Raw genomic sequence first — 20,179 nt, 5'->3', positions numbered from 1 at the left:
TTCCAGTGTGTTAGAGAAGTGACGCATCCACAGGTTGCATGACATGAGCAAAGTCTGCTGTTGAGGCAGCAAGCCTATGGTTAGTGTTGTTGGTTATCATCCTTCCTTTGATTGATTTCAGCTCATTTGTGTGTTTTAAATGCACAGGCCAAATCAGAGAGGAACTATCATATCTTCTATGAGATGCTGGCAGGTCTTCCCCCTCATGAGAAGCGCTCATTGTATCTGCAGGAGGCTGAGACGTACTACTATCTGAACCAGGTTGACTCACACAGCACAGCATCACGGAAGACTTGGGTGCATCTCAATACATTAGAACACCATTGATTAAAAGTCTAATTCATTTTAGTAATTCAGTTAGAGTAAAATTAGATATTTATTTCACACTAAGCAATATTTTCAGAAATATAGTCTGTTTTTTTTTTTTTTTTTTACTTACACCCCAAGAAAATTCAAAAAAGTAATATTATGAAAGATTATTGAAAATGGGAGTATTTTCACAGCCTACTGAAAAGCATGCTGATGTATTGTACAGTATCTTCTCTGAATAAATGGTCTGGGCTCCTTTTTTGAGGTGCTGCATCATTGCAGTTTGGCAAGGAGGCGATCAGCCAGTGGCCCAGCTGAAGCTTTCATAGTGATACTCATCTCATCTCTGTGGTGTATGATTTAGTTTGTTCTATTTTTGTCTTTGACAGTATCTTCTCTCTGTGGTTTTACTTAAGGCCAGTTTTCTGGCCAATCAGTGACGGGGTGCCATAGTCATTAATGCAGGTATTGATAAATAGGGCTGTGAGCAAGTCACAGATTTTCAGGAGGAGGGAGCATGGATTTCTCTCTTCCAGTTCACTTCCCTTTCCATGGTGTGCTTCTTTGAGAGCATACATGTGAAGATAGAGGGCAGATGCTGTTTAGAGATAGAAATGGACTCTGTGTGCTGGGTGGCTCTGTTGTTAGAGCGTGGGCTCCACATGCAGAGGTTATTATTCTTGATGCAGTTGACCAGAGTTTGAGCCCTGGTCTCAGGCCATTTGCTGCATGTCTTGTTGTATCCACTCTATGGAATAACATCTCTACTTATTGCTAGTAATCAAGTCACAGATTGTTTTAATTTTTTACCTTATGATTTTTCAAGATGTCTTCATCTAATGTTGACTCTTGTTTGTTTGTTTTTTTTCTAATTAAAGTATGATACAAAAAATGTTGCTGGTAAAGACCACAAACGTTTTCATTGTGCACTGAAAATCTCAGAAGGGAAAGTGGGTGCACTTAGTTTGATAATGGAAAATGTTTTACATTCTGTTGGTAATAAGCACTAATGTGTTGTGATGCACTGAAGTGGGTATTCTTGTGTTCACTGTAGCAGAACTAAACTTCAGAAGTTATCAAAAATAAGCAGAGAGCTGCTGATGAGTTGTTCTAAAATCAGAATGAAATTTGATGAGGTTAAGTACATTGTTAGTGATGCTAATGAGATGACAGCTGTGTGTGTTCATGTGTGTGTAGGGAGGAAACTGTACCATTGAGGGTAAGGATGATGGGGAGGATTTCAGGCGTTTGCTGAGTGCCATGGACATCCTGTGCTTCACCCCAGAAGAGCAAAACGGTATCTACAGACTTCTGTCCTCGGTGCTTCATCTGGGGAATGTCTACTTCCAGTCACATCAGGTCTCACTCAGTCAAACTGACACATACACACCTTGCAAAAGGATGCATACCACTTGAGGTTTTCAACAATTTATCTATATTATAACCACAAATTTCAATGCATTTATTGGAATTGTATCTGCTAGCTCAACACAAAGTACATAAAGTAGTATATAACTGTAAAGTGGTTGATTCAAGATGTTTGGCCATCATTTGTATTCATCCCCCTAATTTCTACATTATAGAGTCGCTTTTGCCTGCTATCACAACTAACGGTTTTATGGCTGTAACTTTATTAACATTGCCTAGGGGCAGATTTTTTATAGCTAGTCTCTGTCATACTAGAAGGCATCTATGAACACAAACTTTCAGCACATTCTTAAAAGAGGGAATATCTCAATAAAGAGACAATGTCACCTTCAGTTGTTATGAAAATGCTGTTTAAATCAAAATACAGTATTTTCATAGTAATGAAAATGCTGTATTTTGCCTTAGACATTTGTCTTCACCTTGAGATTGTTCTGTCTGTTTAACAACCTCCGGTAATTCCTCTTCAGCACGTCATCACAGCATTGCTTCCCTATACCGTCCATTGATGATGTTTACAACCGTTCTTAGGAATGCTGTGGTTTGGTTTGAGCTCAGTAGATGTGCAGTTCCACCTGGAGTTTACTAGTTACTGCTTTCTGGTGGAGTTATAAGGCACAAGGGCGAGTGGGGCAAGGGCTCTGTCAGGCTGGAACTTGGCTGAGGGATGAAGCTCCAAGGTGGAGCTTTGGGGAAATGGGCAGTTCTCTCAGGCATTAAGACACCCTGAATAACCATGAGCTCAAAAAGTCAATTTTGCACAATACTTGCCCTCCCTCTCCAAACAATCACAGTGCAGGAAATTACAGTTCCACGCAATATTTGCCCATTAGTAGTCACCAGTTCTTCAGCAGCAAGCATCTTCTCAGTGACCGTACATATGTAAAAGCAATGGAAAACTTTTTCAAGGTGTGACTGGCAAATTATCTTTATCTGGTTCTTTTGCACCGCTCCGTTTTCTAATGCCGACGTGGGAATCCGCCACCGAGGGCCATTTAAAAAAATGTCCCTGCAACGCACTCCCCTGAGCTGTAGATCTTTCCAGCATTTCTGTATTAATAAATAAATGCATTGATGTTTGTGATGTCACAGTCTAATGTGGCACGATGTGAAAAAGTGTCAGGAGTATGGATGCCTTTGCAAGGTAATGCAGTATATAAGTCCATTCAGTTTCAAAGACACAGCAGGTGGTGACAGCATGGCTGCATGCTTGTGCCTCCGTCCAGGTTGAGGGCCAGGAGGCTGCGGCGGTGGTGAGCGCACAGGAGATCAGAGTGGTAGCCGAGCTGCTGCAGGTTTCACCAGAGAGTCTGCAGAAAGCTGTCACTTATAAAATGACTGTAAGCCCACGGTCAACCTCACACTCAACCTTAATAGAATGTTTCCAGACTGAGGGCGGTGCTAGTTATCCAATTTGAATCTTTGAACTCTCTTCCCCTCCGTCCCTCAGGATACAGGGAGGGAACAGATCTACACTCCATTGACAGTGGATAGCGCTTTAGATGCCAGGTGAGTGCCTGGAGTAAATGTTTAGTAAAAGAACTGAGGTTATAGCATTTTGTTTTTGGAAGAACTTGCAAGTGACCCATACTTGAAAGTCTTATTTGAAGCTTTTTTAATGTTCTCGTTTTAACCCTTCTATAAAAAAAAACTACACCAGGAGACTTCATACAGAGGGGGAGTGGAGAGTCTTTGATATTCTCTTCCAATCTTTGGTTGAGGCATGTGAGGACAAAGGATCTCAGGGCCAGGGGGAGATTTTTCAGATGTCTTCTGTTACCATAGGAACCCAGTTTTCTGTTTCCATAGAAACCTTATTGTGTGGGGTTTTTTTCACAGAGATGCTGTTGCCAAGATCCTGTACTCGCTGCTCTTTAGTTGGCTGACAGAGCGTATCAACGGACGGGTCTACCCTCGCACCGAAGCCCTCTCCATCTCTGTGCTGGACATCTACGGATTTGAGGTCACGCTATGAAGCAATCTCTTCTCTAGATTTTCCTGTGGTGATGGATTAAAGTTTGCCTCTGTTAACTTACCCATACACCTCCCAATGTCTTCTCTTTTGCTCTTCAGGAGCTACAGGTGAACAGTTTTGAGCAGCTATGCATCAACTACGCAAATGAAACTTTGCAATTCTACTTCAACAGAGTCGTCTTCCAGGAGGAGCAGGTCAGGGAGATCACAAGTTAAGACTTCTACATCAAGAAGTTATACACAGAACTGGAACAAAAATTCTCACACATATATTTGCCTATCCAAAGCCAGACTTACTTTTAGTTTCTGTAAGCGTTCTTAAGCAGCAGTTTTTTCAGACTTTCTGAAGGTCAACAGATGTTTTTCTTTGGACTTTGGTTGGTTTTTTATTCATTTTCAGCTTTATACCTGATCATATCCACAGGGACGGGTTTTGCTTGTAAATCCTTTTAACTCTACCAAATCATTCAGGGCTTAAATTTTACCTCCACCTAATTTTCTTCTATATCATAAACAATAGAAAACAGTTGGCTGCCTCTGTTAACTTACCCATACATCTTAAAAGTCATATTTTAAAACAATGTGATTCTGAAAGAGATATTATTTGAAAGCTTTGTAAAAACATTTCTTTTTTCAATTTCCACAAACCCTCTTTCTCTGCTAATTTAAGCAGAAACAGTATTGGTGGAAGGTTTTGTTTCATGATGCAAATGCATTAAGCAATTTTCATTGTACAAATGAATAAAGTCTCTGAGAAGTCAGGTTTTAAGTCCAGAGATAACAACTCAACTCTCGGGTTTCCACGTCATCACATTTAAGTCAAAAACAAAAATCTTAACTTACAGTGGAGTTTGAGACTCAAGTCTCATGAAGTCTTCATCTGAAAATCAGGACTTGCTTTTTAAAGACCAGAGGCTTGTCTTGAGGAAGAAGACTTGTCTTGGCTCTGTCCTTTTAGAGAGACTTGAGTCCTGACTTGTACTTGCTCCACAAAGAATTGATATTTGACTGGATCTGCCCCTGAAAGACATGAGGATTTGGGGTTTTTGATCATTTTTCCTCTGACAGGCTCAATGATTCCCTATTGTTGTTAGCAAGGAAAGTCAGGCAGGGATATTATGCTAAAAGGCCTTAAGTAAGCAACAAAATCACTAGGTGCATAGTCACATGCAAACAGTAGACACTGGTCCTGGCTAAGGCTTTAATGAAGTTGCTGCATAGTTTGCGACACACCAGGATTATGTGAAATGAAATGAAGGTCTTAAGTACTAGAGAGCTTGATTACACACAGGCTGGAAGGAGATAGAACAGGGGTGTCAAACTCCAGTCCTCAAGGGCCGCTGTCCTGCAGTTTTTAGTTTCTAGATGTGCCACAGGTACAAAACACTGGAATGAAATGGCTTAATTACCTCCTCCTTTGTAGATCAGTTCCCCAGAGCCTTGAAAATGACCTAATTATTCTATTCAGGTGTGGTGCAGCAGAGGCACATCTAAAAGTTGTAGGGCAGTTGCTGGCCCTCCATAACTGGAGTTTGACACTTGTGAGACAGAACATGAGAAGAGCTGAGGATGAAGTAAACAATAACTGAGGTAAAACTCTGATAAAGGAAAGGCAGGAATAACTAAGCTGATTACAAAGACCGAACTAAAAAGTACAATCTAGAGCATGGAAAAGTGGAAACATAGAAACAAACCTATAACCCCAAACAACCCAAGACCATGACAAAGCTCTGTCCATAACACACAGTCATGCTTTCACTCTAACAGCTGATGCAGCTCTTCTTTCAGATAATCTAATGGTCACACATGCAAACATAAATGTTAAGCTCTATAAATGTTGTGCAAAACTCATTCCAGCCTGTATTTCATGCATACATGTGTGGTGTTTGTATATTGCTTTGAAAGCTCACCTTGCTGACCCCTGCCTGATATGAGCCTTCCTTTACTGGACATAGTTTGTGAAACATGATTATGCAATTACCTCTGTCTGCTGGTGGAGGATCATTCAGGCAGAGCAGAGCTTTATACCTGTGGTCACATATAACGCGGGTATGATGAGGCAATGTGAACTATGAAGTAAAAATGAATCAAAAAAATCCAAAGCTGCAGACAGAGCCTCTGAGCTCTGCAAATTTGAGCTTAGCTGTGAATCTAAGAGCAGCTGTTGGAGACAAATTGGTGTTTTGTGTATTCAAAGACAGAACATTGTGTCACTTTGTCACTAGAGACATAGATCACGCTGTCTGTTCAGGGCAGATATTCTCTTTCCTACTTCTTCCTTTAAGCTGTGTAAAGGCCTGTAGCTCCCAGTAGGTGTGTTGAACCTGGGACCTACAAGCTTCCATAAATTGTTCTTGTTCTTGTGCAGCTCCACAATTCTTTTCCTGATATCTCTAGAATCTAATCTGATTTCTCTTGATTTTCCCGTTGTGTCAGACAAGAAAGCAGCATGTTCAAGCAGTGGCCTTAAAATACATCCACAGGTGTTTCTAGAATTATTTCAGATATGTCAGTGAACCTATCAAACGTTTCCAAAATCTTGAGACATCATCTGTGCTTTACCTCATTTTTTTTAAGAAATGGAAATCATTTAGTATGTAAACTTCTGATTTATAAGACATAAAAACAATAATTCTCTGATATATTGAAAATAATCTTGATATTTTTAACTGACCTGAAACAGAACACGCTTGGTCTGACTTAACTTGAGACAGTGAACGCTATGAAGCAATCTCTTCTATAGATTTTCCTGTGGTGATGGATTAAAGTTTGCCTCTGTTAGCTTACCCATACACCTTCCAATGTGTATTGTGTCTTTATTTGATGTATGTCAGTTTCAGGGTTCAACTGTATATGGTACCTTTTTAGTCACACTGGCCACTCAAAGAGCTTTACACGACAGCCACATTTATCCTTTTGCATCCATAAAGGTATGCAGATTTATACACTTGCACAGAGACTGGTTTGTAATTTGGGCTTAACACTCATGTGACCAGAGGAAGCTGAAATCTAACCTTAAGCCTTCCGATTGTAAGACAACTGCTCTGCCTCTGAGCCACATTTATAAGCCATGAGGAAATAGACGAATGAGACTGCAATGGAAAGCCATCAATGAGCTTTGAGGTTACAGTTGGAAAGTGGAGGTTGGGCTTCAGTTCAAACCATATTTTCCAGCCAAAACAAAAGTATTGGTAGCAAAGAAAAAGATAAAAGAAAAAGATATTTTTCAAATCATAATGTGAAGATTTATATAGTTACTTCTGTTGTAAGAAAGGAGTTAGCAGAAGCTTCTGCCTTCTGAGAGCATTAGCATTAATTGCCACAACACCACTGTAAAAACAACCAGCATTTTTCATCCGTGGAAGTCAACCCTCCCTTTTCTCCAGATAATCATAGTAGTTATCTTGAGAAATGCATAAAGTAGACTAAATTAGTAATAGTTACAATTCTAATCAGATTCCAGATGCTGTTTAATTCATTTGGACACAAAACCCCCAAGTCCTATTGAGAGGAATTATTGTGGTGAAACCATCTTCCTGGATGGTTGGGACAGGGGGATTTTTGATTAAATGCAATTGATGGATATCATATGGACCCATAAAGATAAAACCTGGTAAAATAAAACATTTTCTTACCTGATAAACTTCATGCATTTTTTGTGATGGTTTATTGGTTTTATTAACCTCATGAACTTTGTTGCGTGCTGAATTGTGTTCTGCAGGAAGAATACATGCGGGAGCAGATCCAGTGGCAGCCGCAGCTCTTCAGCAACAACCAGGCATGTCTTGACCTTATTGCTGCAAAGCCTCATGGGATCCTGCGCATATTGGATGACCAGTGCGGCTTCCCCCAGGTACCAAACCTGTTTCCTATTTTGACATTTAAAATGTGGATGAGAATACACCTAATAAACACATGAAGAGTAAAATGTTAGCTCTTCATAAATCATGAGCCTGTTAACCTTTGTATTGTCTTGAGGGTCAAAAGTGACCCACTACCATGTTTAGCTGTAAAAAAAAAAAAAAACTTTAAACTATATTTTTGCAATTTTAAATTTTGTGACTTTTTCTAAATTGACCTCGTCATTAGAAAAAGTGATACTTTGTTTTTGTTTATGTTTCTATGTGAGCTGTACACCACAAAGGTACAAAGATCGTCTTCAACAGAATCTGTGCCTCTAGCAAGTAATGAATAGTGAATATAAAAGAATGAACTGAAGTTACAAATTGTTGACTTTTTCCCCTTTAGCATAGTTAAATCAGAAGTAATTACTTCACATTTATATAATTACAATAATAAACCTTTACTGTGTGTAAAAGAAAACTGTTATGACAGTTGTTTGTGGTAAAAAGAAAAGAAAAGTGTAAATACTATTGATCGTCTTTTTGCATTGTATAACACAAAATACATGATAAAAATGAATTAAATTGAGTTGAATTGATAAATAACTGATTGTTTCATCATGCAAAATAGCTTTTGGATTTCAATTCAAGTAAACTGCTTTATTTTGGGGCTTTTGGTAGGGCGGGTCATTTTAGACCTGTAGGACAAGGGGAGTAAACAGAATGTTAAGATATTATAAGGTTTAATATACTTTTGGTGAATTGAAAGCAATCTTATCCAGAGACAAGTTTCTGTAGAGAGCTGATGTGCTTTGAATGAAGCAAGATGTCATAACACGAAACTATTGAGAGCAATAACTGATTGAAATAGTTCATGCTTAATTTTTAGGAGAAAGGAAGTTTTAAAAGCTTCCTTTGTTGAATAGTCCATGATTCAGATCAGATCAGTATGAAACTATTAAACATGCTGACTTAATTATCTACTTGCCGCTATCATCACTTCAACATGATAAAATGATTGAGCTCATATTGAGCTAAATGTATTACAGAGTCTCTGGAGCTCAGTGTGAATTAAGAGCAGCATTACATCAGGGACTGAATCAGTTTTCCAAATATGTATGTCTGCTATAGACATATGGTTTCCATGACACATGAACCATTAACCATCCACAATTATCACTAGGCAACAGACCATACCTTCCTTCAGAAGTGCCACTATCACCATGGTAATGATCCACTGTATGCCAGGCCCAAGATGCCATTGCCAGAGTTCACCCTGAAACACTATGCAGGGAAAGTCACCTACCAGGTACATTTTTTTCTGTTTTACTTTGTTCATGGTTTTACTTTTCTGTCTGAGCTCCAACAATGTGCTTTACAGGTTCATAAATTCCTGGACAAAAACTTTGACTTGGTCCGGCAGGATGTTTTAGACCTCTTCATTCAAAGCAGGAACAGAGTAAGATCATCCCAGTTCTATCTTCATCTCATGACTAATCCGGAGTTTGTTATTTCCAAGCAGTGCATCTCTTCTCTAAAATCTTTCAGAAATAAAATCGTATTTAGCTTTCAACTAGAAGTTCAATTGGTTAACATTTTGGGTGGCATTCTGGAAGAAATACTTGAAAATAATCACAAAATATTTTTATTAGAAGATTTGAGTGAAAATATTGTTTTAAGCCTTTTTAATTTTTGTTACATTAAAACCGCAAACTTCAACCTATTTTGTCAAATTTGATGCATCGGACCAGCAAAAGTTGCAAGTTTGTGTATGCTGTACATATTTATAAAATGCAAAGACAATAATTGGGCTTTTTAAAAACTTTCACAATAAAAAAATCCTCAGAAGTCTAGCATTCATTTCTGTTTAGCTTTCCTTCCACTGGCACTCAAAAAACACTGTCCACCAATGACCTCTAGACATCGGCTGAGTAAATAGTGTGTGTCATTTAATTCAGCTGGTCAATGAAGGCCCCGGAGCCCAACTACCAGAGCACCATTCCCAACAATACAATAACTTTCTGAGTGTAATGTTGCAAAATGTGAAAAACGTCAAAGGCTATGAAAACGTTTTAAGGTGTGGTGGATGTGTTACGCTCAGTCGGTTGCGATGTGAGCTGGGATCAGTAACCACAGCCTGCAGACTGTAATTACAATACTCTCCATGTTAAAAAAAATCTCAGCTCTGCATTCAGATAGTTAATGTTTAATGTTTAGGCATCTTTAACAAATATCATCCTTCTGTTACCTGAGAAGATCCTTGTGCCTAAGCCCTGTCTTTTAGGCTGACTGTACATCCTCTGTGTTTGTGATCAGATGGTCTCCAGCCTTTTCTTGAAGCATTCTGAGTCTTTGACGCAGCAGCGCTCCAATTTGCGTCGCAACAGTGCAGCCCGACGTCATCAGACCAACACAGTCAGCGCAAAGTTCCAGAGCAGCCTGCAGGAACTGCTGGACAAGATGAAGAGGTTTGTAGTTACTGCAGACGTCTCGCTTTTGGCTACCAGACATTCATACTTGAAAGCATAAAGGGCATCTGGAGGCCTTCTCACATAAACTGTATAGAGCCGAAATGGCAAATATGATTAAACTCTTGTCATTAGGAAAATGAAACCCATGATAAGTCATGCTGAACACCATCAACAGTAATGAGACAGTGCAAGACAAAGGGTTTATAAATATGTCCAAAGTGTAGGATGTAAAAGAAGAGTGATGGCAGGAGTATTTCTTCCATTGTTCTAATCTTTTATATCTGTTGTAAAATAACCTTCTTTAATGTAATAAATTCTGAATGTTTTATTTCACTTAATTCCACAAGTGAACAATTCCAACAGCTGACTAAGTTCAAAGCCATAAAACTTGACATCTCACATAAATTGAGATTGAAAATCTTAGGACCACTTTCAGTCTTACGTTAATTTTATGTTCATCTAATAACTAAACTGACACATAACTCGTGGCTCTCAGCAGAAAAAGTTTATTCCCTCTAAATCTACACTAATAAACAGACACACCTTTTTAGACAAAAAGGTTAAAATAATGTCATACGTTACTCATCTGTGCATCAACTGTCATCCGTCTGTGACAGGTGTAACCCTTATTTTGTGCGATGCATCAAGCCGAACCGTCATAAGGTACATTTGCAAGTTGGATGATGTGTGCCGGTTTGCAGTGTTGTTTTTTATTCAGTTTATATTGATACACCGTTCACCTGTGTATGCAGAAGCCAGGAATGTTTGACATGGATATGGTCAACACGCAGCTGCTTTACTCTGGCATTATGGAGACAATACGTATAAGGAAGGAAGGCTATCCAGCAAGACTGCCCTTTCACAGCTTCCTGTCAAGGTTGGTTGTTGAAGATCTGGACAGTGACCATATTTAAAGGCAGCTTAGGTCAAATCAGTTGTACTTTTGTAGAAGAGGTGTTTCAATTGAATCTGGGTTCTCTGTGGCTCTGCATTAGCTACCAGTCACACACTAAAAATGTATTCCCTACTGAATCTTATTATGTATGGAGGACGGATCCTGCCAAAATTGACAATAAAATTGGAATAAATAAATGGCTTGATAAAGTAATTAATGTGCCAAATAATGTATCCTAAAATAAAAATAATTTTCCCAACTTACAGTGTGACAAAAAAAATCTCAAGTGAAGGTTCTGGATTTACCTACATTTAGATGTAGCTTAAGTCAAGATTTAAATCTAATTCAAATCAATTAGATTTAAATCTAATTGGGCACCCTGCTGTGACCTTAAACAGGAAAACCCAGCAGTTTAACTAAGCTTAATATGAAACACTTTTCATTCATGGCAATCACTGATTAGTGTTTTTACATTAGACCTGTACTCCTCAAACATCACTCACAAACACCTTTATTCATTGATGTGCAGATCAGGAAGCAACTTGGGATTAGGTGGCTTCCCAAAGTCACATCAAAATGTGACAGTAGGAAACTAGAATCATCAACTTCCTTAGAGCAAAACGTCTTTTCCCATTAAGCCACAATTTCTCTAAAATGAAGGCAATCCTGCAAAGAAGATTGGGCCAGTAAAGGATTAAACCTTCAAATCTGCTGTGGATTGGTTTTTCCCTTTAAAAATGAAATATTCATTTAGAAACTGTATATCGCATTTCTGCAGGTCATAGCTATAAGCTTGTTTCATGATCTGAAATAGGAAAAATAAGTAAAAACAGAAGAAACCTGTGAGGAATGACACTTCATCACATTACAGCAACAAACAGAATATTTTTAATTCTGATGGAATTGAAAATATTAATTTAAAATACTGTAGTATTTGTCAACCTCCCTTTTCACCATCCTGTCTTGAAAGACAATGTTCCTGTGGCTCTCACCACTCTTTCAAAATCGTTGTAATTATTGCCTTTCTCTGGAGATAATACATTTCACGCAAACTGATCTCTTCATGTTGAAAGAGCCATCTGGCATTTGTCAGCTACCTCAGTAGGAAAGCAGATGAAACCAATTGATCTCCCAGCACCTCTCACCGTTTGCTGCCAAAGTGATTTGACTTACAGCAGCACTCACGCAGAAGCTAGTAAAACCAAGCAAGCTCTTCCAAACACTCTGAATACACAGAACACCAATTAGCCCCAAACAAGAGCTCTCAGATTAGCAGCCAAACTAAGAATTGCACAGATCAGACACGCAGGCTGCAGCTTTGGGTTTCCTGTTCCTTGTTTACTTGGGAATTCATATTTCCTCGTCAAACCCATGTTACATGTGACCACAGGTATAAAGCTCTGCTCTGTCTGAAGGATCCTCTGCCAGCAGACGGAGAAAATTGCGTTATCATGCTTCACAAACTCTGTCCGGTCAAGGAAGGCTCTTATCAAGTGGGGGTCAGCAAGGTGAGCTCTATGGGTAACACACATACATACACACCCCCATATGCATAAAATACAAGCTTGGCTGTTGCATGTATCACATGTAGATAACAATAAATTTACATTTCATGTGTGTCTGTTAGATTTTCTTGAAAGAGGAGCTTTATCAGCTGCTGGAAGGGAAGCGTGACCGTGTGTTGGACATAGCTGCCATGGTGCTGCAGAGATACACTCGCATGTGTTTTGCTCGACAGAAATTTCTCAAATTCAGGCAAGGAATAACCCGCTTTGAAGCCCGCTGCAGAGGTTACCTGGTCAGGTAATTGTATAACTCATTGCAAACTTTACAATATTTTTTGATGTATTTGTAACATAAATACATGATTACATTGCATAATTTTCCTTCTACTTGATAATTATGCACAAATTTTGTTGGTCTATAATATTCAAGCCCAATAAAACACATTGAAGTTTGTATATTTGTAACATGACATAATGTGACAAAGCATTTTGCTAAGGGCTGAACATACAGTAAAGGTTCTGAACAAGAGTTTGGAGCAAATTAAACACGACTGCCACACTGTCGCATTGGACACCGACTGGTTTAATGATATCATCCTAGTTGAGTCTGGAGTTTCACTCATCAGCTCAGGATTTTAGGCGTAAGAGTTTGGTTTCACTGACCTGAACATGACCAACCTTCTCATGGAAAACCTCTTTCATTGTCCTTGATGTGAGGAGATAAGGCTGGGGAGTTCAGGCTGCGCACATCCATCAAAGGTGATAGATTTCCCAGTCCTGCAACAACAAACGCGAGTGGCGCAAATTTGCATTTTAGTCAAGAGTGGACGAAGGCAGTAAAAAGGCAATAAAGTGAAGGTTAAAGAGTATGATTCTTTGATATTTCAGAAATAGCTTTTCAACTATGATAAATTAGGACAAATGACACTTTGTGAAAAACGTGCACTGAAACTATAGCAGAGCCATCAACATTCTGCACTAAATCCAAGTGCAGTGACTGTCACTGATGGTGCAGCACTCAACTAAACTAAAGCAAACACTAGAATGTCTCTTAAAGGGGGTTTAGTTTTATGATACTTATACTTTATCCAAATCTTTTTTTTTGCTTTTTTCCCCTCTTTTTCTGTATTTTCATAATTCATCCATCAATGATGGCAACACTTTTCCCAACAGAAAGAAATTTGCTCTGAGGAGGAAATATCTCATCAGGCTACGTTCAGCCGTTTTGCTAATTGTAAACCGTCAGCGCTACATGAGGGTATGCACACAGATTCAGCATCTTTCTGATTCAGAGGAAGCAATTAAAAATGAGCAAATGTGTGAAGTGTGATACTGTTGTCTTATTGTCAGACAGTGGTGGAGCCTGCAAGGAAGGCGGAGGAAGTGAGTAAAATGGCAAAAATAAATTCACCCGAGAGTTTAGCCACTTACATTAAATGTGCTGCTGCATTGGTTAACTCTTTTTGTGTGCAGGATCGGATCAATCGTGAAGTGATGAATGTGACAACATTACCTATCCCTGCAGAGCTGGCTGGCCTGCTGCAGGCTGCTTCAGGTGTTCACACACAAACCTGGGCTCTCACAATAACACTGTAAATGTTGCTGAGCCAAGCTGCAAACACTGAGATTTATTTGTGGCACTGACTAATTTCATACTGTTGCATAAACATTCCTGTGTGTATGGGGGTGTCCTTGCATGTGTGTGTGTGTGTGTGTGTGTGTTCCTCTGTTAGGGGGTGAGGAGCTGCATTCTGACTGCTTGGCAGTGGTCCAGGCTCCAAAGGTTCAGGTGGACCCTCAGCTGACCTTGCCCCTCGATATCAATAACTACCTCTTAACACACTACATCCGGATCATGTTCAGGGTAATGACACTAACACACACTATTACATCAGCGACAGTGTGTGCATCATTAATAGTGTATGCTTGCACACAGCGCAAATTCTTCTTAAGTGACTTTCTGAGAGTTTCGAAGCAAAAAAGACAGTTTTTTTTTTTAAGTAATTTGAAATAAACCCAGTTCCTTTGGGAAACGTTATGACTTTAAGTTTCACAAGAAATGGTTTCAACCTAGCCTGGTCTCAATTAAAATCTTGTTTCAGTAACAGTCTGGGATTTCCCTACTTTACTTGGATTAAATCCAGTCGATTTTTGATCGGGCCAATCAGTGAACAGAAGGAGAAGTTGTGAACGATGACGTTGATTTTCTGCACCATTTTAGCGATGGCAGCAGAGGAGGTGAAGGAAGCCATTCAGTCCGTGTTGGTATATTTATATATATAATATTGAACTAACATTAACAGCTGCCTCCTTCAGCTCAGTGTTTCTCTCTTTGCGTTGGGGGATAGCGGTTTACAGCACAGGTAATTTCCAGTAAGCTTCATAGCTCATTACATGTGTCACAGCCAAATATTAGCTATAGGGTCATATTTAAAACATCAACAGAGACCACGGCACCAGAAAACAATCGTTTCTCGGCAGCTGAGAGTCGAGACCCTGTGGACGAAGCAAAGTAAGACAAGGGCCTGGTTTTTACCTTCAACATATTAAAACCTAAAATAAATACAGTTAAGTGAAGCCTACACGACTGGTTTTGTATGAAACACAGAACAAAATATCTTCCACATCTGTAAAAATGTGAAAATAGAAAATAGTGTCGAAAAAAATATGTTTGAGTTGCCCATCTACCCCTCAATTCCTTCATCTTGTGAATGATATGAACTTTGACTGCTATTTTATTCTCTGTGAAGTTGGAATTTTCACAGCACATGCCAACTTCCAACATGACTGAGTCATATTCCGTTTGTTTTGGGGTGCACTGATTGCAGTTTTCTGGCTGATCGCCAATTACAGATGCTTGACCTGCTGATTCCGATTTTGGCCGACACACTTTTTTTTTGTCTGAAATGTCGCAAAATATAACAAGAAAGTCGCTGAGCTGGCAACAGTGGGGTGATTATTGTTAACTGCGAATGAGCAGACATGACCTGGTGGGTGGGTCTATCAGTCAGACTCTCACATAGCAGAACAAAAAGAGAACAATGGTTGATTTTTAGACATTTGCTGAGGTCAATAAGATCCATGGATAATATCGGCTTCATATATAAGTATAGCCCAATCACTGATCTCCCAAAATTAAGGAAATCATGGCCAATAAATCAAGTGGCCTATAAATTTGTGCACCCCTAGTTTGCTTAGATTAACCTCAACATACCATCTTATCCCCAAAATTTACAGCTATCCCTTTCCATTAAATTCAGTCTCTATCTTGGTTTTATAACACTGGGAGAAACACAAGTTCTTAGTTCTGTCTAAAGAAAACACAGAAAACATCAGCAGCAGACTGTGTCACTGTTTAAATAGGAAACACGGTTGATCCATGGAGAAGCTGTTAAAATCCTTGTGTTTGTTTCTGATGTAGGAGCCTCTGTTTGGAATGCTCACGGCTCCACTAGAGAACTCCCTGATTCGTCTGGATCAGGAGCTTACGCAGGGATCTCTCGACATCTTCATTCTGGTTCGTTTTGCATTTGTTGGTGAAATTGTAGCATCGACACTCAGCTTATAGATTAAAAAAATCAGTAAAGATTTAGATATCACATGAGTGACTTGCACTATTTTCCATAAACATCCATCGGTGCCGTTGACAGATCCTGCGGTTCATGGGCGATCCGAACCTGAATGGAGCTCAAGAAAACATGTTTGGGAACTACATCATCCAAAGGGGCCTGGCCAACCCCAGCCTCAGAGATGAGATCCTGGCTCAGATAGCCAACCAGGTTTTAAACTGACAGTTTTTACATCGATATGCCATCTTATTTTCTTTTTTTAAGAACTTCATGGTTGTCCGGTAGGTGTGGAGGAATCCCAACGTGCTGAACTCAGAGCGGGGCTGGCTTCTTTTCTCCTCCTGTCTGTCTGCCTTCCTGCCCTCTCAAAGACTGGCTAAATACCTCCTCAAGTAAGAAAATCAGCTCTACTATTCATATCCCTTGAATTTTTTTACATTTTGTCACAATCAAACCACAAACTTCAGTGTTTTTCTTTTTGTTTGTTTTGCAGTATTTTAAATAATAACAACTTAACATAGGATGTAATTGCAAAGTCAAAAGAAAATGATGGATGCTTTTTAGCACATCTCATTACTATTTGTTTTTTTTATATCTGAAAATAAAACTTAAGTGCAATCACCCTCAGAGGTCAACAATTTAGCAAATAAAGTTCTCATGTGAATAAATTTATCTCAGTACAGCTGCAGCTGCTCTATGAGCCCTGAAAGGTTTGTCAGAGAACATTAGTGAACAAACAGCATCAAAGACAAACAAACACAGTAAACTGGATAAAAAGAGACTTGCAGAAAGGTTAAAAGCAGGGATGGACTTTAAAATAATAACCCAAAATGCCTTGTATTAAAATATGAAAGAGTAGAGCACTCCAGATGGTGTATGTGGAAGACTAGCAAGAACAAAGTATTGTTGAAAGAAAGTCATCAGAAACCCTGTCTGCAGGGATGGTATAATGTATTTTCCAGGTACAAAGTGACATTTTATATCACAATCAAGTAACTATGTTGCCTTCAGTTATAAAAATGCTTTATATCAAACATGTTTTGAGTGGAAGGCCAAAAAGAAGAGAACTACAACAATCTAGAGGGGAATTTACCAGACTATGAACAAGTGGAGTGAGAGAAGGACGGAGACGATTAATATTACAAAGATGGAAGAGTGCAGAACAAGTAGTTATTGACGTGGGAGGCAAAGGAGAGGGTGATGCTGAGGATGACACCCAGCCTCTTGTCCTGAGAGCAGAGAGAGATGGAGAAATTTTCAGCCAGGATAGAGAAGTTATGGATTTCGTTTAATATTAATTTTGTGCCTATTAAAATAAGTTCTGCTTTATTGCAATTTGACTTAAGAAACTTTAGGATGAACAAGTGTATTATTTAAAGGGTTAAATATAAAATCGTAGCACACTTTTCAGGTTTTTATTAGAAAAAATAAGAATTATTCCATCCTTTTACTATTTTATTCCATAAAATCACATTGACGTTTATAATTGTACTGTGACAGTTATCTGATCAAATTTGAGGTCTGAATTAAACTCAGTAGCATACATCTGATATAAAGTTTTCAAGTCACACATTTGTTTTTGTAGGTTTGTGTCAGACTACGGCCCAGACGGCTACGACTGTGTGTGTCAGAACCGTCTGCTTCAGGCTCTGCAGCGCCTCGCCGTCGGGCCTGAGTACGTCCGGACGTACCCACCCTGCCTGCTGGAGTGGACCGCCAACCGCAAGAAAGCTCACACCGTTCTGCATGTACACTGCTTCGACGGTGAGAACAAACACTATTTACAGTCAAGTGGAATTTTACATCCATAAGCCTTTTGACAACTGGGAAATATACTTTCACTTTTTTACTTTTTACAAATGTTTTTGAGTCGTTCTTCCTGACCCAACCTACTTTATATTTTACCTGAGCCCAGTCTGTCTTCAACATTCAGCGGGGTAGAGTTGGCCATCTCTCCTTCTCTTATTTCTGCTCTTGTCCACCTTATTTGCCCTCCAGTCTTTTGGCAAGTCCACTAAGGTTTAGAGAACACCTGATACTCTGGCTTCTTGGCTGGCTCTGCTTGTGTCCGTTTCTGGTCAGGTTTTGTGATTGCTATGAGAATGATGCTGGTGAAACCAGTTTCTGTTCGGATTTAGTGACCAGAATGAGATTTATAAATGATTTTCATAAAGTCAAAAGCTACTGCTTTTCCTCTCTAGGCATGTCCTTCTTATGTCCGCTGCATTCCTGGACGACAGGAGAGGAAATGGCTAAAAACATCTTACAACACAGGTAATGTAAATGCAGAAAGAAAGGAAAGAATGATGCATGTCAGGGTGAAAATGTTGCATCTCGTGTGTGGGCTTGTGTGTGTAGGGGTGCGGTGGACGGCCGCCAAGGCTGGTCGGTGCTGCTGAAGGAGCCGGCTCAGTGGGTCGAACTTGAAGGCTCAGACTATGTTCTGGACTTGATGTCAGACCTGGAGCTTCCTGCTGACTTCCCCAAACACAACAGCTACTTCATCATCTCTGCTCTGGAGCCGGCCAGAGTTCGGCCCAATGCCAGCATGTGAGACAATGCACACGCCCACACACCCGCACGCACACGCCCACGCACATGCCCACGCACACGCCCACGCACACGCCCACGCATGCCGGCACACACACACACAGAAAAAAAAAGAGGTTTCATGAAGCTAGCCAGCTGTTAAAATGATGACTTTGTGATCCTGGCTGGACAAAAACCAGCAGGATAAAAACTATTTTCAGGACTCATCATATGAGATGAATCTTTGCTTTGTTAGAAGAAGTTTCTGTGTCAAATCTTTTGGTGCTCGGACCAATTCTCTTTACTACGTATGCTTCCAATTACAAAAATTGTTTGACTTTTCACTGTTATGCTGATGATACTCTTATTAGATTACACTTTTGAGGACATTAAAACCTGAATGAAACTAATCTTCATTTTTTTAAATTCCAAAAAGACAGAAGTTGTTGTTTTTGTCCCATTCTGCTGGGTTTCCTTAGACAAAAACGACAGAGTAGAATGTGTAATCTCACTCTAGTGGCTGAGTCTCTCTCCAGACATCTATTACCCCCAATTCCTTTAAGGATGTATTTATGTAGCTGGTTATGTGTGCTTTACTACTTTTTGCTTTACTGCTGAAGTCCAAAGACTGGTTTAATACAATATTTAAGTCCCCTCTGTAATCAATATTCCATCTGTTTCCTGTGTAATTTGATCAAATATCAGTTTATAAAAATGCTTCTATGTCTCAGGGGTGGATATATATTAAGTCATGTAACCAGAAGTTCTTCCAGCTTCCCTACAGCCACAACATACTCACCTTCCTTATCTTTTACTTCTCTTTGACATTCAAATTTGATTTTATTAGCAATTAAATTTGCGAGTCCTCTTTTGCTACTCCCTTTAAACGAGCTAAAAAAAAGTATGCCATATTTTTCAGTTTTTGATGTTGCAGGTCTGACAGGAGGATGACCTCTGCTTTTGCTTGTTGAGGACTTTGCTTCTTCCTTTCGAATTACTCAACTCATTCACATTTAGATGATGATTTTTAACTTGATAAGTTGCATCTGTAACAAGATAATTGAGTTCCTTTGTCACCTTGACACCAACAACACATCAAACAATGTGAACTATAACAGAACAGAAACATCTGTGAACATTTAGTTAGTGTAAAACTAACAAGAGGATCATTGTGATATGCAGACATGGTGGTGGCAGTGTGATGCTCTGGGATGTTTTGCTGATTTTAAATCTGGACAAATTTCCTCTAATTAAGGAAAGCATGAATTCTGCTCTCTACCAGAACATGCTGAAGTGGCATGCACTACATAGCACCTTAAACACCAGATTATTATTTTATATCCTTATAAAGAAAAGTCTGGAATAAGAAGAGAATGTTCTTTCTTTTCTGTACTGAATGTGCAGAATTGTTTTACTTGGGGATTCTGTGACCATTTCTTTAAAACTATTGTTGTAAATTATTTACAGAGAAAAGAACCAGACATTTTCTTCTAATATTAGTTTAGATCAGTAAAAATGGATTGACATTTATCAGGTATAAACCAAAACAACGTTAATGTAATCTTCATTTTAAGTGTTTCATTACCTTGAGGTGTTCTGCATCGATCTCCTCCGCTCCTGCTGGATTTACCATCTTCTTATCATCTGTTATTGTTTGACA

General features: G+C 39.2%; 1 protein-coding gene across 1 annotated transcript in view; it reads left to right on the top strand.

The window, feature by feature from the left end:
- Window positions 1-20,179, top strand: part of myo15ab (myosin XVAb) — a 67,958-nt gene that overhangs the window by 13,982 nt on the left and 33,797 nt on the right. The window contains exons 16-39 of the mRNA XM_028018016.1: window positions 148-261; window positions 1,507-1,668; window positions 2,961-3,074; window positions 3,185-3,243; window positions 3,574-3,697; window positions 3,808-3,903; window positions 7,430-7,561; window positions 8,734-8,859; window positions 8,932-9,009; window positions 9,867-10,018; window positions 10,639-10,684; window positions 10,774-10,898; window positions 12,307-12,424; window positions 12,544-12,719; window positions 13,595-13,679; window positions 13,772-13,804; window positions 13,895-13,976; window positions 14,155-14,285; window positions 15,843-15,938; window positions 16,072-16,200; window positions 16,276-16,382; window positions 17,576-17,754; window positions 18,192-18,264; window positions 18,349-18,540. Coding sequence (XP_027873817.1) covers window positions 148-261; window positions 1,507-1,668; window positions 2,961-3,074; window positions 3,185-3,243; window positions 3,574-3,697; window positions 3,808-3,903; window positions 7,430-7,561; window positions 8,734-8,859; window positions 8,932-9,009; window positions 9,867-10,018; window positions 10,639-10,684; window positions 10,774-10,898; window positions 12,307-12,424; window positions 12,544-12,719; window positions 13,595-13,679; window positions 13,772-13,804; window positions 13,895-13,976; window positions 14,155-14,285; window positions 15,843-15,938; window positions 16,072-16,200; window positions 16,276-16,382; window positions 17,576-17,754; window positions 18,192-18,264; window positions 18,349-18,540 — 2,729 coding nt within the window. The remainder of the gene's footprint in view (window positions 1-147; window positions 262-1,506; window positions 1,669-2,960; window positions 3,075-3,184; window positions 3,244-3,573; window positions 3,698-3,807; window positions 3,904-7,429; window positions 7,562-8,733; window positions 8,860-8,931; window positions 9,010-9,866; window positions 10,019-10,638; window positions 10,685-10,773; window positions 10,899-12,306; window positions 12,425-12,543; window positions 12,720-13,594; window positions 13,680-13,771; window positions 13,805-13,894; window positions 13,977-14,154; window positions 14,286-15,842; window positions 15,939-16,071; window positions 16,201-16,275; window positions 16,383-17,575; window positions 17,755-18,191; window positions 18,265-18,348; window positions 18,541-20,179) is intronic.

This window comes from Xiphophorus couchianus, chromosome 5, assembly GCF_001444195.1.
Source record: "Xiphophorus couchianus chromosome 5, X_couchianus-1.0, whole genome shotgun sequence".
Lineage (NCBI taxonomy): Eukaryota > Metazoa > Chordata > Actinopteri > Cyprinodontiformes > Poeciliidae > Xiphophorus > Xiphophorus couchianus.
Note: the sequence above shows the minus strand (reverse complement) of the source record. Positions and strands in the feature narration are given on the sequence as shown.